This window comes from Diorhabda sublineata, chromosome 5 (assembly GCF_026230105.1).
Source record: "Diorhabda sublineata isolate icDioSubl1.1 chromosome 5, icDioSubl1.1, whole genome shotgun sequence".
Classification (NCBI taxonomy): Eukaryota; Metazoa; Arthropoda; class Insecta; order Coleoptera; family Chrysomelidae; genus Diorhabda; species Diorhabda sublineata.
Window position 1 is genome coordinate 20,475,671 of NC_079478.1, and position 22,411 is coordinate 20,498,081.

At 27.7% G+C, this 22,411-nt stretch overlaps 1 protein-coding gene across 13 annotated transcripts in view; it reads left to right on the forward strand.

The window, feature by feature from the left end:
• Nucleotides 1-22,411, forward strand: part of LOC130444519 (tensin-1) — a 112,572-nt gene that overhangs the window by 20,494 nt on the left and 69,667 nt on the right. For 7 of the 13 annotated variants that reach the window (XM_056779680.1, XM_056779681.1, XM_056779690.1 and 4 more), the window contains exons 2-4: nt 261-381; nt 2,009-2,046; nt 19,845-20,174. In XM_056779680.1, coding sequence (XP_056635658.1) covers nt 261-381; nt 2,009-2,046; nt 19,845-20,174 — 489 coding nt within the window. Of the gene's footprint in view, nt 1-260; nt 382-2,008; nt 2,047-16,146; nt 16,517-19,844; nt 20,175-22,411 lie in introns of those variants that run through there. The other 6 variants (XM_056779683.1, XM_056779693.1, XM_056779684.1 and 3 more) reach the window with 4 other exon arrangements.

Below are 22,411 nucleotides of genomic sequence, written 5' to 3' on the forward strand. Positions count from 1 at the left end.
GACAATTTTTGAAAAAATTGGACACAAAAAAATCAATTCAATCTTAGATAAACTACATTGAATGCATAAGAGTCAATTTTTACAAAATTAGAACATGGAATCTTAGATAAGCCAATTTTTAATCAAATCAAATGTAGAAAAACCAATTTTTGGTCCAATTAATGTCATAAAATTTATTTTTGACCATATTGAATCTCGAAATAGCCGATTTTCTGCCGGAATAACTTAGAAATTTCAATTCACTTTTAATTTATTCTCAGAACGAAGAAAATGGTGGTAGCCTTTCTCAAGGTCACGCTTTCAGATGTAAAACCTTCAGGAAACCCAGACCATGTCATCTTTGTCATCAACCAATCCTCAACGAAGGTTCGTGCTGTAGAGGTAAGACAACTATTTTTCAAAATCTTTGTACGCCACTGCTTTCAGTAATGGGGTAATAAACACCAACACCCTCCCAAATATGCAGGGGGTCTTTCAACGGTCAAACATCTTATTTGATACAGAACAACTTAGAATGTATAAAAATGTTCTAGAAGAATTTAAAATACGTTGCAATTGTTCTGGAACAGATTATAATGTCTTAAATTTGTTCCGGAACAAATTGGAACTCTCATAAAATCGTCTAGAATTATAACGTTTTAAAATTATCATGGAATCTTTTAGAATCTTCTAAAATGATTTTTGAACGATTTAGAATGTTCTAAAATGAACTAGAACATTCTAGAATGTACAGAAATTAACTAGAACAATTTATAATCTTATGAATTGACTTTTAAACCATTTACAATTACATAAAATCACTTGGAACAGTAATGTCATAAAACTGTTCCGGAATTATTAGGAATGTTTCAGGATCATTTGGAACAACTTAGAGTGTATAAAAATGTTCTGGAAGAATTTAAAATACGTTGCAGTTGGTCAGGAACAGATTATAATTTTTTAAATTTGTTCCGGAACAATATAGAACTCTCATAAAATCGTCTAGAACCATTAATAACGTTTAAAAATTATCCTGGGAGCTTTTGAAATATTCTAAAATGGTTTTGTACGATTTAGAATGTTCTAGAATGAACTAGAACAATTTAGAATATACAGAAAGTATTTAGAACAATTTATAATCTTTTGAATTGGCTTTGAAACCATTTACAATTTCATAAAATCACTTGGAACATTTTATAATGTCATAAAACTGTTCTGGAATTATTAGGAATGTTTCAGGATCATTTTAAACAACTTAGAATATATAAAAATGTTCTAGAAGAATTTAAAATTCGTTGCAATTGTTCTGGAACGGATTATAATGTCTTATATTTGTTCCGGAACAATTTGGAACTCTCATAGAATCGTCTACGACTATTTATAACGTTTTAAAATTGTCATGGAACCTTTTAGAATATTTAAAATGATTTTTGTACGATTTAGAATCTTCTAAAATTAACTAGAAAAATTTAGAATATACAGAAAGTATTTAGTACAATTTATGTTTTAAATTAACTTTCAAACCATTTATAATTTCATAAAATCACTTGGAACAATTTATAATGTTCAGGAATTATTAATAATGTCCTAATGTCTGGAACAACTTATAATGTATAAAAATGTTTTGGAGCAATTTATAATGTGCTGGGATTGAGCTGGAACAAATTGAAATGTTTTCAATTGGTCCCAGAACGGTTTAGAATGTTCAAGTATTGTTTTACACAACAACTTCTAGTCGGACACTGCCGACTAAGACGTCCCTTTCACACCTGGGTAAACCCCACTACCTGCCTAACGACAATTAACTAAAAAAACTAAATTTTCATAAATATTTTGGAGAATAAATGAAAGTGTAAAAATCTAAGAATAGAAACATTGAAATTTTTCGATTTCGATATTTACTAGATTAGAATACGCATACACTACTCTGGTGAGGTGCAAAATCATTCAAATCGGTATGTTTATATATGAAATTTGAAGGGTATTAATATTTAAATAACATGTGAATATTAATTTTTTATTTTTTCAGTTTGCAAATATGTTTGTCACAAGGTCTGCGAGAGTAAGGTAAGTCAGTTTTATTCAACGTTGCCAGAATGTATGTAAAATCTTTAAAACCCTTGTATTTGATATACAGTATGTCTCAAAGCTAGATATCGTTGATTACGTCTCAGGCAATCAAATTTATTAAACTAAAAATCCATCAACCTCTAAAAATTTAAAGTATGATTAATAATTATAACGAAAAAGTTAATTTAATTTACAATTACCGTCTAAGACAGGATCGTTTCGAATCTGAACTTATACAAGAACACGTAATCTATATAAAAATAAGCGTTTCTTTACAAATCTCCCCCGTATATCAATTTAACGTTCGAAAATATTTTATATTTTCTTAAAATCCTTTTACTTTACTCTTGTTTTATTTTTAACACGTTAACTGCCGTTTTTAGACGATTTAAACTTTAAATAAATATAGGGTGTTTCATTTAAAAGTAAATTATAAATTCTATATCAATCGATGCGAGGGCTGCTACTTAAGTTTAAAATCGCATTAACTTGGCGGATAGCGGAAGTATTTAAGTCTTCGTTTGCTAGAAGTGCTGTACGTAATTCATTTTTGATAATTAATTTCTTTGGATTTAATCACCTAGATGTTAGATTAATAGCTGGGAGGTAAACGCCTGCTCGGTGATGGTGGATTTTCATGAAAATATCGTTGGAGTAGGTACTAATTGGTTTGCCAATATCAGAGAGAGTTCGCTAATAAATATACGAGGGGCGTAAAAGATATTTTTGTCGTCCCAGAAGATGATGTTATTAACGTGAAAATAAAGAAAGCTGATTTTAAACAAAATTGTATATTGGAAAGAAAATTTTTTCTATAATTAGTCTTAATAAATTCACGTTTATGCTAACCATAATTTTTTGTTGATGGAAATGAGCAATTTTTTCAAAAAATATGTAAAAACAGCCAATTTTTGACTCAATTAAAAATGAAAATAGCAGTTTTGACACAAATAACTTTAGAAAACTCAATTTGTGATAGAAATATGCTTAAAAATGAACAATTTTTTCAAAAAATTACCAAAAACTTCCAATTTTTGACCAAATTATACATGAAAATAGCAGTTTTGACACAGATAATCTCAGAAAACTCAATTTTTTTTCAAAATAATAACTCCAATTTTTGACACAAATTATCTTAGAAAGCCAAATTTGTGATGAAAATATGCTTATAAATAACCAATTTTTAAAATATGATTAAAAACAGCCAATTTTTGACTAAATTATAAATGAAAATAGCAGTTTTGACACAAATAATCTTAGAAAACTCAATTTGTGATGGAAATATGGTTGAAAATAACCAATTTTTCCAAAAAATAACTGAAAATAGTCAATTTTTTCAAAAAAAATAACTAAAAACTCAAATTTTTGACACAAATTATCTTAGAAAGCCAAATTTGTAATGAAAATATGCTTAAAAATAACCAATTTTTCAAAAAATTACCAAAAACTGCCAATTTGTGACAAAACTGTACATGAAAATAGCAGTTGTGACACAGATTATTCTAGAAAACTCAATTTGTGATGGAAATTTGCTTAAAAATAACCAATTTCTTTAAAAAGTAACTGAAGACAGCCAATTTTTTCAAAAAAATAACTAAAAACTCCAATTTTTGACACAAATTATCTTAGAAAGCCCAATTTGTAATGAAAATATATTTAAAAATAACCATTTTTTCAAAAATCGACTAAAAGCAGCCAATTTTTAACTTAATTATAAATGAAAATAGCAGTTCTCACACAAATAATCTTAGAAAACTCAATTTGTGATGAAAATATGCTTAAAAATAACCAATTTTTCGAAAAATGACTAGAATCAGCCAATTTTTTAAAAAATTGACTGAATTATAAATGAAAATGGCAGTTTTCGAATGCTTTCGAATAACCAATTTAATCCAATAATAACTAAAAGTAGCGAATTTCCGTATAAACTAAACTAAAAAAAAACAAATTGAAGACACAATGAACATAGGGCCAATTTTTGACCATTCTAATCAAAGTAATCTCGATTTTTCGTCATATTGAACGTGGAAAAGCAAATTTTTGTACGAAATAACTCGAAAAAACTGATTTTAAACCAAATTAAACCATTGCTCATCAAAGTGCATCGAGTTAAATCCATTAAAAACCCAATTAAACTAACTAATTAAAGTTTTGATCATATCAAACTCTGAAATAACCAAAAATCATTCAAAACCTCGACATTCGTAAACTCCCATCGTTTTGAAACAGCCATTTATCGTTCGAAATAACTCAAATGCCAAATATTTCTAGATATTGTGAAATATACATATTGTCTCATTTCAAAAACACGTTTCGAAGATGTCGATAGTGAGATAATAGCTTTCAAAAAAATTACGACCACAAAAATATTTCATACACGTGATTAATTATTATTTCACACAACCATATGTCGTTTAACATCACTCGTTTTTTCTACTATGTATCTTGTTAATTACAGTTTGAATAAATAATAAGTAAATAATTCGAATATAAATTTTATGAGTGCCCCTCGTATATCAATTAGATTTTCATCTGTGTAATCGAGCACTCCCCGATATGGAACAGATGTATATAAATGACCATTAAATAGTGACACCATTAACTATTCAAATCAATAAGGAAGTTCATGGATAATTTAGAAATTCAATTGGTACTGTCCCAGTGCACAATCACGCACATGAATCACATTATGCTAAGTACTTAACTTGCCTGTCTACTATAAAATTTCTCCAGAATATTGATGATCCTACAACTGACAACTGGACTATAAATGGCTACCGAATCTATTTTTAAAAATAACGTTAAATTTATCATACATATTTATTTCATTAAATCAATTATTCATTAACTTGAATTGATTATTCCAATATAATTTTCATAATTCCATTTCCCTACATTTAACAATTAATCATTTTCAGTATTAACAATTTTCCATAATAATAAAATGATTAACAATGGACGACGAACTAACAATTTATAAAATCAGGTGATAATATCTACAGTTTCCTGTTGGTTTAATTTTACCACGGCACTTCAGTACAACCTCTCGCGAATAGATGGCGATGATAATAATAAAATATATTTTATTAAATGTTACTTTTTGTTATTGAAATATAAGTTAAATAGAACTATTTTGTAAATTTTATTTTTTATGAATATAAAATTGAGTTTTTTTATACTAAATAAAAATATTGCTTAAAAACGTCAATATTTGATGTTAAAAATTCAAGACATCGCCGCCATATTGTAAACATATCTATTTCGACTTGTAAATGTTAGGTTATACGTCTTAATAAGTAATTATTTTGTTTTTAAATATTATGACGTACTTCACTGGTACGTCCTTGACAGGAGGGCGAGGTAGACTGCTTGGCATTTATGTCGGAACAACCGCAAACGTAACAGTAGACGCAAAAAGTGGAAGTCGTACTATAACAGCTATTACCCAATAAGCAGGTAACTACTTACGTTTCGTACCCGGTTCGGTAAATCGAGGATATTGACTTTACCAAGATGAGGATGCGGTACGATACGGTAGCGTTCCAGAAATTTCTTTTTTTCTACTTTATTATTTTAGACGAGAAATTCTTTCTGGTTTTAATGATACTTGGTTCTTTACCGTATTGATGGATTAAACTGAACTAACATGTCAATTTTAGTTTTATTTCAATAAACCAGCGGCGTCGTATCGTGAGATTGTCAATAATTAATTATTATTCTCAATCCAGTGGCGGCGTATATTTAAATTGTAAATATATAGCGATATTCTTAGTCCAGTGGCGTCGTGTCGAGGGATTGTGAATATTTATCGTTATTCTTAGTCCAGTGGCGTCGTATCGTGAGATTGTCAATAATAAATTATTATTATTCTCAATCCAATGGCGGCTTTTCGTTGAATTATAAATATTCATTGTTATTTTTAGTCCAGTGGCGTCGTATCATGAGATTGTCAATAATAAATTATTATTTTTCTCAATCCAGTGGCGGCGTTTCGCGTTGAATTATAAATATTTATCGTTACTTTTAATCCAGTGGCGTAGTGTCGATGGATCGTATATCTTTATTTCTATTTACTAAATTTTGGATTATATATATATATATATATATATATATATATATATATATATATATATATATATTACAGTTTGCTGTAATATATCAATAATTCTAATAAAATTTATCAATAATCTGATAAGTAATAATGTAACAGATAACTGATTCCCCTCTATTATCATACTTCTACATGTTCGCACTTATTTAAAATAGATACGGGGGTTGATATACAAGTTCAAGAGTTGATAATTCATATCGATAAAGATAATTGCTATCAATAATTTTATTATAGCGATATTCATCTTTCAAATCAAACATAATTTAATGCTCTAAATCAATTTGATACATAATTCGCATTAATTAATAAAATAAGTACTAACACTATATTTTTTACGTTAAATTATTGCTAACTGTACTAAAAGAAACGCCATTAATGATATTGACACGAGATTCATTCAAATATATTTCTTAACTGCACCCCTTATATTAAAATATGTTCGTACGTTAATAATTTGATTAGTATCACAAACAATTCAATATAATACACATCGGGAAGGTTTAAATTTCGAAAAAATCTATTCAGCATTGGTTCTGACTTTTGCCAGCAGTTTCAATTCCCGTTCAACCCAAGCAAAATTCCATACTTCATTATTTATTGTGAATATAATGACAATGGCACTGAACAGACGCCATGGGCGTGGCGGTACCTGGTTTCCTTGATCTTACCACACAAAGTCGTTTATCATCTGAAAATGATAAATATCTGTACTATAATTATTATTGTACAATTTTATATTGTGTACGTTAAGGTCTTAGCGTGTGTGAAATCATTAAAAATAATAATTAATGTATAATAATCATGAATAATTTAGTTTCATCCATATAATAAAATACTATTCTCCTGTTCCAAGAAGTAAACGGGGTTCGCGATTGCGCACTGCCTCGATCTCTCCTGTCAAGTTTTCTCGTCTGTATGTCGGTACTATAATTTATTATTAATCAATTTTATATTGAGTACGTTCATGTCGTAACACGTGTGAAGTCATTAAAAATAAAAATTAACGTATAATAATCATCAATAATTTAGTTTCATCTAATATTTTAAAAAATGAAATCGATATAATAAAATTCTATTCTCCTGTTCCAAATGGCTCCCGCGCTGTCAAGAGCTATTGCAAATGTAAACAAAACAGACCAGACCAGATTTATTGTATTTCGAAGAAATAAAATCAGATATTAACCTTTCTTAAATGTGCCCATTTGTAAAAATAAAACCAATCATGAAAAAATTGTGTATTTCGCCGTTAACACCATCTATATATTCTGTGGTCAACTACTACATATTTAATTTCGTTTCGCCATTAACGCCATCTATATATGCTGTGGTCAACTACTAATTATTTAGTTTCTTTTTTTTACGTTTCTGAATCCTAAAATGGCGTCTGTTATTTCAATAACTGTTATTTCAAAATAATAATTAAATATATATGATTTATTTACATTTAGTAGTTACTTTGTATTGGTTTAGATGTTATGCTAATGCCATCTATGTACTCCTCAGTCATTAAAAAAAATAAGATCATGACTTCTTTTTTTGTTTTTGTTATATATAGTTCATTGAACCATAAAAATATTAACTTATTTTCGTTTTTTTACGAAAATTTATGTCTAAGAATGAAAATTTAATTAATTTTATACTATAATTAATCAAATTTGTTCTAAATATATTACACTATCTATATACAGGGCGATTCATTAAGAATGTCCAATATCTGAACTGTAGATTCTAGACCTCAAAATATGATTCTGCTCAACATGTCTTATGCAAATATTGCTAGTTTCCGAGATACGGGGTGTTCAAAGTTTAAATTTAAATTTTGATTTTTGCAATAATTTTTTATGTTTTCACGATTTCTCTTTGAAAATTGGCAATTTTACCTTTTTTGGCATGAGGAATCATAATTTGCATAATTTAACATTGCTAATTGAGGGCGCTAGTTACACTTGTTTGTGTTAATTAAATCAAAGTAAACTTTTTTTGGGCTAAACTTACAATTCAAATAATAAAAAAATATTAAAAAGCGTTAAATTCTACAAAAAAAAGTTACTCTTCTTTGATTCGTGTAACTCAATCAGTTATCGAGTTATTTGCTTCTAAAAAGTTCAATAAATTTTAATTTTTTCATAAAAAAATTTTATTATTCCTTAAATATGTAACAATAACAAATATGTAAACAAAAATAAAAAACTTCAAAGCAAATGCTCAAAATGTCCACCATCCATATCATTACACTCCAGAATTTATTACCTCAATATTCTAGAATCTACAGTTCAGAGATTGGACATTCTTAATCAATCACCCTGTATACAAAGATAAATTACAATATTTATCCAAGGTCAAATGTAGGTCATTAAAGTTTTTTGCAATTTTTTTGAAAACGGTAAGTTTTATCGAGAAAATACCTGAGACAAAAATTGTATAATTCCCTACAAGAATCGTTCTAATACTTTTTTTCGTACAACTTACCGTTTGTGAGATACAGAGCTTTTATAAAACAAAAATTTAAAAACAAAATAGTAGTAGCAGTAGTTTTAAATCGATTCCATAGACAAATATATTCATATAACTATAAATTAGTACAGTTATTTAGTCTTCATATCCAAAAGACTATTTTTTGTAATTCCAAACGAGTTTTGATAGAAATTGTGGCCGTCGTAAAGTGAAATTATTTTTTTCGTCAAGGTCAAACTTGCATCAATATAGAATCAAATAAAACAGATGAATATATTCATGATATTAATGAAGAAATAATTGATTAACGGCGTACAGAAATTGTGCTAAAATAAAAAAAATGAGAAAGAAGAAGAAATAGTTATAATAACATTAGCAGCGCGATATCTCGCGAAAGGTGAAGTGAGGAGATTTTTGTAGAGAATTGAGAAATCTACAACTTTAGTCCGATGTATTTTCGTGCTACAACTCACCGTTTTCGAGAAAAATTGGAAAACCTTAATTTCGTACGTTTGACCTTGAATTTTTTTGCATTGACATTTGTAATATCGGCTAAATCAAATGTTTATTTTGTTTGGTCTATAATAAATCTAGATTGAAAAATTAATATAAAATTTTAACCTTAATTAATATCCTTTACACCCGGTGTAAATTCTTTTGTTTCCTTGCGGTCACCAAGGCCAACTCGAACGTTCATTTCGACCTCGTGTTACTCGCGGTTGAAATGGTTCCTTTTTTTTAAATCTCTTTTGTTTTTTCTTATTATTCTCCTACGATTCGCCGCATTGATAACGAACTAATTGCGCAGCACGTTCGGAGATGTGTTCTGTGGAAATTATTGTTCATTTGTATGGTACTTGTATGGGTACTCCCGATTCGAAACGGTGCTATTATAGACGTATTGTATAAAAGAGCGTTAGATTCAGGCGTGAAATGAGGTTATTCATACCGGTTTTAACATATAAAGAAATAAACAATATGTTTCTCACTTTACATACAATCTGGCAATACTGTTTATTTTCAACGAGATTAAAACCTAATTCATTTAAAATATAAAAGATTTCAATTTGAAAATCTATAAAATTTAGTAAATTTTATTTAAATATATACGTTTCTTTTATTATTATTTGTTTTTATTTTCAATTACATTTATAAAGAATTGATTTAGGTATGACATACGAAATACAGTGACGATATTCGATTGAAGCTACGTTGCCAATAATTCCGATTAGTATTAATTAACATGTATATGCATAAAAGATTTATCATTTCCCACTGTTTCGAATTGACGATTCAACTAACACATTAAGAGTTGAACGTGATCTTCAAGTTATTTCAATATCAAATTTGCAGAATTGAATTCGTTGATTTTTTCAAAAAAATATTTTAATCGATTGGCAACATTCAGATTTAAATTTATTTTGTTTTATTCCACGCCACTGGATAATAACAAATTGTTTCTAAACTTTTTTATTTTTTCGGGTATCATCTAAATATTATTTATCTCTTTCTATTGCAAGACGGTAAATGACTATCTCTTTCTATTGAGGGATAGTAAATAACTTCCTAAATAGATGAACATTTGAATATCGAATATAAAAATGGCGGATATTTAGTTGCATAAAAATTCGTAAAAAAACTAATTATGGTTTTACTAAATATAATTTTGGTGATTTTTCGAAAGTCATGTTGTTTGGTACTTTTCGTTACAGATATTCAAGTAACCAAACTAATAAAGTTATTTTAGGTCTGTTTTATGGGAGTAAGAACACGTGCAATAGTGAACTTGCTTCGTTTTTATACAGGATGTTATAAATTAACTTAAAAAGTTGTTAAATATTATAAAAATCAGTGGAGTGAACACACGAGTACTGAATGATTCAATAAATATATTTTAACGTTCTAGGTAGTTTATATGAGGGTTGTTAAATAACTTTTGAAATAGATAAATAATAACTTCAAAATGGAAATGTCAGATTTGATATTCACATGTTGCCATATTTCAAAGGATTTTTTCTCGACTTTTAGTATTAATTTTCAGATTTTGAATTCAATAGACAGGAACAACATCACGATTTAAATATAAAACCCCGGTAATAAATATTTCTGATCGAAGTTTCCGATAACATTCATTTCTCTAGAAAACGAAGGTCTAGATGAAGCAAAAAAAAACACATATGGTTGTTAAGTAGGCGGTAAATGTACATGGGAATGAAGTAAGATGCAAAATTAGACAGGGACGGATTAGGTATGAATGAAAATATTGATTTAAATAATCAAAATTCTATCAAAAATTACAGGACCGTATGTGAACATATCGTAATATTGAAAATAATCCCATTTCGATTATATATTTTTCTAAACTTTCGTTTTATGGTGAAAAAAAAATTTATAATTGTTGATAACTTTTTTAAAAATAAACGAATAATCTTTTTTTCTTAATATACACAAAAAATGTACAAATTTAAGAGAATTAAACGTTTATGTTCCATTTTTTAATAGCTTAAAACAATAAAACTGTCACCTGTCAAAACTAACATGTTAGGTTAGGTGTAAGTCATAAAACAACCATATGAAATATTTAAGCGAGTCACTTTCCATAAAAGCAGAAATTTAAAAAAACATTAGAAACGGTTGATTTGTCGATGTTTTAGAGCCAAAAAAACGACGAAACCGCGAATCTAAAGAAATTAAATTTCTAACAGTACGTACATTCTTCACACATAACTTAAAAACTACAAATCTCCACTCATCTTCTCCTTTTTTCATGTTTCCACTAAAAAATAAAAAAAAATAGTCAAGAACCTAATATTCCATCCTTTTTTAAGTTACATCCAAAAAAAATGGCATCAAATTGTTATTTTCCCGAATGCTCGAATTGGGGACATCCGGTATAGTACAATTATTCTCTTTCAAAAACAACTAAACTATTAGGCGAATAAACGCGATTAACGATGTTTGCAAAGCTTGTTTCGAAACGGCATTATAAAATTATCGAACAAAAAAATTAATTTTAAACCGATGCAATATTAATAATCAAAATATTTACATACTCGTTAGTTTATTAATCGTATAAACATGTAAATATATATATATATATATATATATATATATATATATATATATATATATATATATATATATATATATATATATAGTGTGTGTGTGTGTATATGCATAACAACAAACTGGATCTCGTTAAATCAACATTTCTTTTACTTCAGGGCGTAGACTGATAATATATAGGGTGTTACACATAATTTAGATGAATTTCGTATATAGTAAAACCCCGTAATTCATATAACCTCGTATAAATATTGTTATATTAGATTCCCTAGGTCACATTTTATATCGTGTTTTCTAATAGTAAAAATAACGAATCGTCTCGTATATTATATAAATACTAGTTAATATTTTATTATTTCGAATATTATATCGTATTTTTTTATTAAAAATCATAATGAATCGTCTCGTATAAATATTTTAAACAGATTAGGTTATATCTTAAATCCCTTAGGTCATAATTTTAGACATAATCGCCTCGTATATATGTATTTCCAACGATTATTTTACAAATTAATAACTAACCGAAATAATCAGTGTGCAATCAACGTAAATTGGTTTTTAATGTGAAGTTAAACCGCCCATCACACGATCTTAGTGTTCGCATCTAGAATCTATTGAATAACGGATAAACACAACAGACATCACTCAACCATCCACACGTCAGACGTCATTCGAAACTACCAGCTAGGATAAAACGATTTTCTCGGTTCGTAATTCTGCCGACGTACCACGAATTTAGTACAGTTTTTACATCAAAATCTACTAAAACAAGACGAGTAATAGCTTTAGAAATGTACTATGTATATAATTCAGTGTAAGCTAAATTAACAATCGAAATAATAATGACAAACAACATTCGATTATTTATTAACATGACATCGATTTCGATTTCGATTTTTGTTTCGAATATATAATCATAAACGATATAACCTCAAATACGTATTTCAATTAACGTTGTACCATATTTTCAATTTATTTTGATATAATCTCGTACAAAATACTGGTCTATTAATTTGTTTTAACACAATTTAAAATCATTTTATGTTGGAACATTCAACTATATTTATATGACGAAATGAAGGCAGCTACTGTCGGCCAATTGCCTGTAAAATGTAAACATTAGATCGAATCGCGTAGGCCCTGACCGAAACCAGCATATTCTCACATTGTGTTGTAGCTCAGAAACAAGTGGATGGAAACGTCAAGTGACGCGCGCGTGACAAGTCTTAGTCTGGTTTTTGATTATTTATTTTTAATCCTAATTTTCGTATAAATTGTGGTGTTGTGTTTTTGTTCGAGAAAAAATAACGCAAAACAGGTGTTTTATTGATTTAACCGCGAATTTGTTTCATATACGAGGATGCCGAAAATTGTTTATACCGTTTCTTGAATTCAGATACAGATAAATACAGGGTGTCCCACGACGACTTAAAACTATCTGTATATGGCAAAATACTTATAGTAGAATGATGAAAATTTCTACGTTTGGTTTTTCGGATACGATCTTTTTAACTAAAGTATTTTCAAAGATGGCCGACTTCCGGTTCTACCGATTGTTCTAATTGTAACTTTGTTATTTTAAATGGAACACCCTGTATATTAATAAATTTTTCAAATCTTCGTAAAATTTTAGTATACTTTTGTCTAAAAACATTTTTCGAAAATTGCATACTTTTTGAGTTATCAATTTTTTTGTAAAAAAAATTGACTCTTGCAGACCCTTATAAATTATTTTTTTACGAGGATACCCTTAAAGATATGGAAATGGTTTTTAATCGGTAGTTTTCAGCAAGGTCAGACGTATTTGAATCTATGCTGAGAAATTTTTCATTTTATACAGGGTGTGTATAAAAAGTGTTCAAAATTTAACTTCATCTTTATTTTTTTTATATATGATTTTATGACTATTTTTGTTATTATCTCCCATTTTGTAGTGAAAAAATTGTTAATATCATAAATTTTCGTTCAAAAAACATTTCAAGTCTTCCAGGATGTCCCAAACGTAGTTAACAAAATCACATAGACATATTAGAGGAATGTCACGTATAAATATATTCGAATCACTCTATATAATGGGAAAATAAAATTAATTAACATGTTCTAAGCTCTACGTATAATTTATATCGAAGTAACGCCTTTTCGAAGTCCACTCTAGCCACCCACTAGGTGAGTTGATGGTACGACTGGTACTATAATAATAATGTGTTGACCCAGTCATTCTCACAGACTTGCCATCAGCAATAAAAGAAGATTTTCTTGTGTATTCTTATTGACATGACCATTAACTTGAGCACCAGATACGAAATAAAAAATGAGAAATTAAACAGACCACCTTGGTGTAATAATAAATTTTAAAAATGCCTAGTCATGTTTCAAACCAACGCAAATCGATTCAAAAATGAAAATTTTACAAAAAATATGTTGAAATACCAAAATTTTCTCATATTTAGATGATTTTTATGAATTAAATTTGTTATTTAGATTAACCCTGTATATTTGAGTGTAAAAACACAAATAACAGACCCTGTAACAATCAATCTATTAAAAAGATCTCGATATCTGAGAGAAATAAATATTTATTAATGAATCGTTGTAAACAACTTCAGAATGATTATTTTTTTATATATTCAAGAGATTGATAGTTTGGATATCGCCTTCGACATCTGTGTAAATCAAATCGTCTATTCCGATCTAATTTCAATGAAACCCATTGATTTGTTAAATTTTTTCCTGTCAATGACTCTATATGCGAACCATTTGAATTTTATTTTTCTGTTATTGATCAATATTTATTTTTATTGTACCAGGAACGTTTAAGAAAGTCTTCGAAATTACAAACATTAAATGTTTTAGTAAAATATTAACGATACCCCTCGTATACGATAAAAAAGATTTATCATTTTCCTTTGTTTCGAATTGACTATTCAACTTTCACGTTAGGAGTTGAACGTGATCACCAAGTTATTTCAAAATCAAATTCACAGAATTGGATTCGTTGATTTTTTCTAAAAATATTTTAATCGATTCGCAACATTCAGATTTAAATTTATTTTGTTTTATCAAACGCTACTGGATAATAACGAACAGTTTCTACACTTTTTTTATCTTACGCATATCATCCATATATTATTTATCTCTTTCTATTGCATGACAGTAAATGACTCTATCTCTTTCTATTATAACAGAGTAAATAACTTAATAGATAAATAGAGGAACAATTGAATAACGAATTTAAAATGGTGGGTGTATAGCTGCATTCGTTAAAGAAAATTATTATGGTTTATTTCTTTTAATTCTGAAGCATAATTCGCGATTTGTAATTTATTATTATAACGTAAAAATGCGAACGTTTATTTACACGACATAACTGAACCCGTTCATCATACCACAGTTTCCTTTCAACTTTGAAATCAATATTTTAAACAGATACACAAAATGGATGTCTGGATATCGAATTTCGGTTTACTCTGTAGCTATTTTTAGTAAATATGGCATAAACATATTCAGGAATTTATGTTAAATACGATTGGCGAAGAAGAAAAATGTTTGTTTATATTTTTTTCGTGAGGACGCAGATGGTACAGTTTACGTTTAGTCTGATATTTATAACGTTTTTTTTTATATTTTGCAACAATGTATATTTTTCAACAACTATAAATAGTTATATCAATAAATAAAAGGTGATATATACGAGGTTTATTTATTAAAAAAAGTACGCATGTGTCAGTTAACTGTCAAATATTTAGCATAAAATTTCGAATGTCTACCGTACCAGTAGTTAAACTAATATACATAATATCAAAATAAAACATTTCATATCACTTCGTATTCAATATAAACGATAAAAGATTTATCATTTCCCTTTGTTTCGAATTGACTATTCAACTAACACATTAGAAATTGACCGTGATCTTCAAGTTATTCCATCAAATTCGCAGAATTGAATTTGTTGAATTTTTCTAAAAATATTTTAATCGTTTCGCAACATTCAGATTTAAATTTATTTTGTTTTATCCTACGCCACTGGATAATAACGAACAGTTTCTACACTTTTTTTATCTTACGCATATCATCCGTATATTATTTATCTCTTTCTATTGCAAGACAGTAAATGACTCTATCTCTTTCTATTGCAATATAGTAAATAACTTCCTAAATAGAGGAACATTTGAATAACGAATATAAAAATGGCGGCTGTATACCTGCAAAAAGATTCGTAAAAAAATGATTATGATGAATTTTTTTAATTCTAAATGTCTACTGTACCAGTAGATAAACTAATACACATAATAATATCAAATTAAAACGTTTCATATCACCCATCACATTATTTAATATCCACATCTCGTATATATAGAAATAATAAAATGAAAAGTGTTTAAATGTCTGTTCATAAATATAACATTTTTAAAATAACGGGCATCGTGCTAATAGCTACTTCCTAATTAAAACGTCTAGTAAACCTTGTACATGACATTTATTTCAGTGAACAGCACAAAATGTTTCGTCAACGAAATCGCGTAAAACACCTGTTAGTAAGATTGCGAATATTCATAACCGAATAATTGTTCAAAACATAGATAAGAAATTAAATTCACAATAACGAAAAGAGGTTATATCAACATTTAAGATATAAAATGACGAAAGCATCCATTATATCTTTGGAAGTTAATCCAAATATTTTGCTATTACTTTATTTGGTTTTAAAATTATACAAAGAACATATTTGAGTGTCGGGTGATTCGTGAAAGTGATTTCAACATGGGACAAAATAAGAGAAGCGTGAAAAATAGAATTAAGGAACTAGCCAAAGACGAAATTAAAATAATACGGAAGGTATGTTAATATTCGTTTACAAGTTTTAAGGTTATGTTACGTAACGTAAAATTATTTTCGGATCGTTTTATGAAATTGGAATTTTTCGTAGTTTTAACAATTATTAAAATTTTCACACGTATTTTAAATAAAAAGATTATATTAGCTTCTTATAATAACCGGTCTACGTAAATGTGTTAAGTGGTTGAAGTGATTTTACTATTTGAACTTTACTTAGTCAATATGAACAGAATAGAAGAAGCTGAAAAACAGGATTAAGATACAGCGTGTTTGTTTTTTAAATGTTTCATAAACCTCCGTTTTCTTTTTATCTTATATATGATACTTCAGTGAAATGTATGGGTATCGTCGCAAGGCCCTAAATTTTACAGTAGACGAAAAAAATTGAACAAAAACTTGTTTTTTTTTTCAATAAAAGATTAAAATGTGAATATCAAATTTTGAAAAAAAAAATAATTAAATAAAATCAGTTTAATTAAATTAACACGAAGTGTGGTTAGTTTTAAACAAAATGTTGTTGTCTGTGGTTGCGAAGTTTTTGGCTTTTAAATTGTGAGGGATTTTTTTTGAGTCTTTACGAGTTTTTCTGTTACATACGTTCAGAAATTGTCTGTCTTATTGTATAAAAATGTTGATATAGAAAAAAAACGGCCCCTTATGTTTTCAAAATTTCAGTTATATAACTTAAGAATAACTGAAATAATTAAATATGATCAATTGATATGAAATCTAAACAGTCTACTATCATTTTCGGTTATATTGTTAGATTTTTGTATACAAGATACGTGAAAATTAAGATTTTGATCTAGTATATAATATTTAAATATTCCGAAATTTTTTAACATACCTCGTATACAACTATTAATAATAATTAATACGAAATTATTAATAAGAAATCTTTCTACAAATTTCTAACTTTTATAGAAGACATACTGTATATAATTACGTATTTCCATACAGTTATTTTTAGGCCAATATAAAATTTTGTATATAATTTCAATAATTATGATTAATTTGATAACAAAATATAAACGAATCTACACCCGCTATATTCAATCCATTATTCTAAATTTTTCTTAACAATGTTTCACTCTATATAATTATTAAGTTGATATTTATACCAAATGACGTAAATCAAATTTTTGAGTTTAGTTTGATATATTTCTGCGATTTTCAAATTCCAGAAGACATGCTATTCGAACTATTTCCTAATTGAATTTAATTATGATTTATTAAAGTGCTTTATACATAAGTGTTGAATGTAACTAATTGAAAAGACAACACTCGATTCTGGATCGTAAATAACATCATTAACCCATTTATTATCACAATGTGGCTCAAAAAAATTAAACTTAATGAAATTTTTTTGAAGGTGTCGTACTGTATATGGTTAAAAAAATTTATTATCAATTTTCAGTTATAATTCTAATTATTTTCATTTTATATAATATAATCGGACATATTGTTGGCGTCGGCCATATTTGATTCGAATATTAATTCGTTTCGTGGTGTCTGTCGTATGGTATAGAATATATCGAATTAAATTATCATCAGAATTGAAATATTCACAAAAGAAATAATAAATTGAAAATATTTAAAATAACGTGTGTTCAGATCAAAGGGATCTACGTGTTATAAGATATAATGAGCATGCGTCATGAACATACCTTCGAAGAGTTTCTTTCCATGAACTATTTTATACCTTAAAAGTTGGTAACTTCTAAATAATTCACACTCTTCTTAAATATTGAAACTCACGATTTAAATAATGATATAACGAACTGAATGAAACTTGTATTCACAAAAAACTCTGAGGAGAATCCTTACTACTATACATCACAATTTGACTACTTTTCTTATTAACCACATTTTTCATAAATATCACCAACAAAACACATTTAAAACAATCAAAAAAAAACGGAATTAAAAATATAACAACCAAACAAAGTTTTTCTAAAACCACGATGGCGTAGCAACGTTGCTATTTTCGCGGTTTAAGATATAAAATATTCTACACCTACTATTCATAAAATATATTAATTAGGACTTTAAATAGTATACTTGGAGAATATATAAAAATATATTTGATTTCAGAAGATCCTATATTGTGATTTAATAATAATTTCCTTGATAATTAAAATTCTGTAACGAGATATTTTTAGTAATTTGGCAACGGTGTTTTATATAATGGCATGTGTATAAAATAGCGCGGGTGGGGGGATTCGTTGATAATAAATTGTTAAGATATTTAATTTAACGTTAGAGATAAATTAAAAGAAATTGTACGATGTTGCAGCTACTGTCTGGTAGTTATTCTTCTGTATATTTTACTTGTTCAAACAACGTCAATAAATAATAAATAACGAACCTATTTTCGATAGGTACTAAATAATCCGCCATTTATGTATATCTATGGTTTCGTGACGTGCTCAGGGCGCTACTAACAACACAAAACTTATTAGTTTTATTGTTATCTTAAAACCACGTTCTCACCTAAAGCTACTCGTTTTATCCATTTCATTCTAACGTTTATTACGTATTATTATTATCTAGATATGTCACGAGCATTCGGCAACGTAGCAGGCGGGAGAGTCATATAAAACATGCGTCTATTATTAACTCTAGAAAAAGTATTTTATTGTTCTATTAATTAATTAGTATCTAGTAGCCGCTCAATTAACTTACAGTAAATTTTCATTTAGACAAGTTGATTGACGTGAAGGTTGAAATATTAAAGAAAACTATTCTCATCACGCATCGTACACGTTCTATCAATAAGATCCATCACATTCTAAACGCGTAGGTCTGATCCACGTTTTTGAGTGGCTAGGTGCTAAATGGAGTTGATGTAATTTGTCGCTATCAATTTAGAATGACAATGATGGTTAATCTTGCATAATATTTCGATGTTTACCAACAGCTTAACGTTTAATGAGATAAGAATGAGTGACAGAAAATGAAACGTGTTTGTTTATATTTTGGTGAATATTTGAATTTGAAATTTTTTTGAGTTTATGTATATACTGTTTGTTTAGTCAAAATGTCCTAACCATTTCAAAATGTGTTTTTTTTCCGAATATAAACGGAAAATTCGCGATACATCATACTATTTGTTAGTTCCAAAAGTTAAAGACAAGCGAGATTTAAAAAAAAGAAGAAAAATAACATTACTTGTCGCTTGTCAATATTTGGAGGGAAATATTGTGTATGGTTGTACGTAGTTGTTAAAATAAAACTTGAAAAACAAGTGATTGTGAAAAACTTTAACCAGTGAATGTTAAACTTACTCCTAATGTTCATTTTTTTTTGGTTTTCGATTAACTTACAGGAAGCAGCGCTACGTTACACAGACACGAGCTGGCACATTTTCAATCAAAGCCGTAAAGTATCCCCGCAAAAATCGAATACATACGAAAAATCTGAAAATTTAGACGACTCTACTCCCTTATTGCCGACAGATTCATTTGAACCGTCATCAATAATTAAAGAAACCCAACAAAATTCATTAGAAAAATCGAAAGAAATTATTGAAGATGTTAATTCTTCGTGTAGTAGTCTTGTTTATGATCAAATTCGAACGGAACATGACGTGGAAGGGAGGGCTACAACCGTGGAAGTAGCATATGAACAAGTGAAGAATCAAGCTGATATTGTTTTGGTAAGGGAAATCAATTATGGCGCTGGAAAAAACTAACTACGCTTTTTTTCACTAACTGTAGGATTGTTTTTAACTAACTAAACTACTAACAACTAAAATTTACTAAAATTACTTTTACGTTGTGTTTTTTTTTTATATAAAAATTGATATCACGATTGTTCAGTGTCGGCTTGTCTAAATAATAATAAAAAAAATTGAAGCGTGGACAGATGAACACGATGATCATGCTGAGTCGTGAATAAAGAAGAAAAAAATTTATTTTATATTGTGAGTTGCACTGCTTCCGATTTATCTACTTCGTCCGCTGTTATTAGATCGATAATATATACGAGGTGTGATGAATAAATCTGTTAAATATTTGTTTGAAAGTACCAAAGGTGGGGGAAGTGTCGGGATGTACTTTAATATCAAAAACAGATTTAAAAAAATCCAAAATTTCGAATTTCATTAAATATGCGAAAAAGTTTATTTTTCAACTTTAACTCATTTTTAGTGGGTTGAAATCTTCCTGTACGCTTTAATTACCAGATTTATCATCTTGTGACTTATTTCTTTACGAAAATGAAAAATTTATTAAATAAAAAACATCATGTAAAATGTACATGTAAATATAAAATCTAAATTTTTTTGTTTCTCACTATATCAAAACTACGTTGTACGTTTCGGTTTATATTTTTTTATATATTCTTTATATGAAAAATTCCGCAACGAGTTTAACTTTTAACCTCGAAACGTTCACCCTTTAACCCTTATTTTATCTTGTACCGACCTACATTTCCATGATCAAGGAGCGGAGGGTGCGGTTCGAGGTCGACCGCTAACATAGATAATATCCGCGAAATGTGTGTGGAAAACTGGGAAATGGGTGAGGCTCCAAGGGATATTAATAATTCTTATTGCATTGTCGACCTTCGTCTTGCCGATTGCTTTGAAAATAAAAACTTTACTGCCGATTTTGTGGGATAAATGTGAAAAGTAGATTGAAAATCATATAAAAGGTCATTTTTCATGTTTTCTTCAGAAAAACACATTGAAAATTATATGAAAAGGTCATTTTTCATGCTTTCTTCGAAAAAAATTACGAAAATAGCATCGAAAATCAAATAAAAAGGTGATTTTTCATGGTTTATTTAAAAAAAAATTATGAAAAATGCATTGAAAATTATATAAAAGTCCATTTTTCATGTTTTCTTCAGAATAACATTGAAAATCGTATAAAAATGTCAATTTTCATAGTTTCTTTAGAAAAACTCAATGAAAATCATATAAAAATGTCATTATTCACGTTTTCTTTGAAAAAACTTACGAAAATTGCATTGAAAATCAAATAAAAAGGCCATTTTTCATGGTTTATTTAAAAAAAACTACGAAAAATGCATTGAAAATTATATAAAAGTATATTTTTCATGTTTCCTTCAGAAAAACACATTGAAAATCGTATAAAAAGGTCATTTTTCATGTTTTCTTCGAAAAAAATTACGAAAATTGCATTGAAAAAAATATAAAAAAAAAAATTTTTATGGTTTATTTTAAAAAAATTACGAAAATTACATGCAAAATCATGAAAAAAGGTCATTTATCATGTTTTATTAAAAAAATTACGAAAAATGCATTAAAAATTATATAAAAGTTCATTTTTCATGTTTTCTTCAGAAAAGCATTAATAATCGTATAAAAATGTCATTATTCAGGTTTTTTTTTAAAAAATCTTACGAAAATTGCATTGAAAATCATATAAAAAGGCCATTTTCATGGTTTTTTTAAAAAAAATTACGAAAATTGCATGGAAAATCATGAAAAAAGGTCAATTTTCATGTTTTCTTAAAAATATTACGAAAAATGCATTGAAAATTATATAAAAGTCCATATTTCATGTTTTCTTCAAGAAAAACACATTGAAAATCATATAAAAATGTCATTTTTCGCGTTATCTTTGAAAAAACTCACGAAAATTGTATTGAAAATCATATAAAAAGGTCATTTTTCATGTTTTTTCGTGAAAAATATACAACAAAACCATACACCTTTTATTCCAAAAAGTATAAAAAAAAATATTTCAAGTTCATTATACTTATTTTCGAGACACCCTTTATTAGAAATGACAGTACTTTTCACTATTAATTTATTTATAAACATTGTTCCCTTTCAATTCTGTTAAATGTTTAGTATACACTTTATATAATACCTTGTATACATATTTTGTCTATATTTGCCTTTTGTATGTTTTAAAAACATTT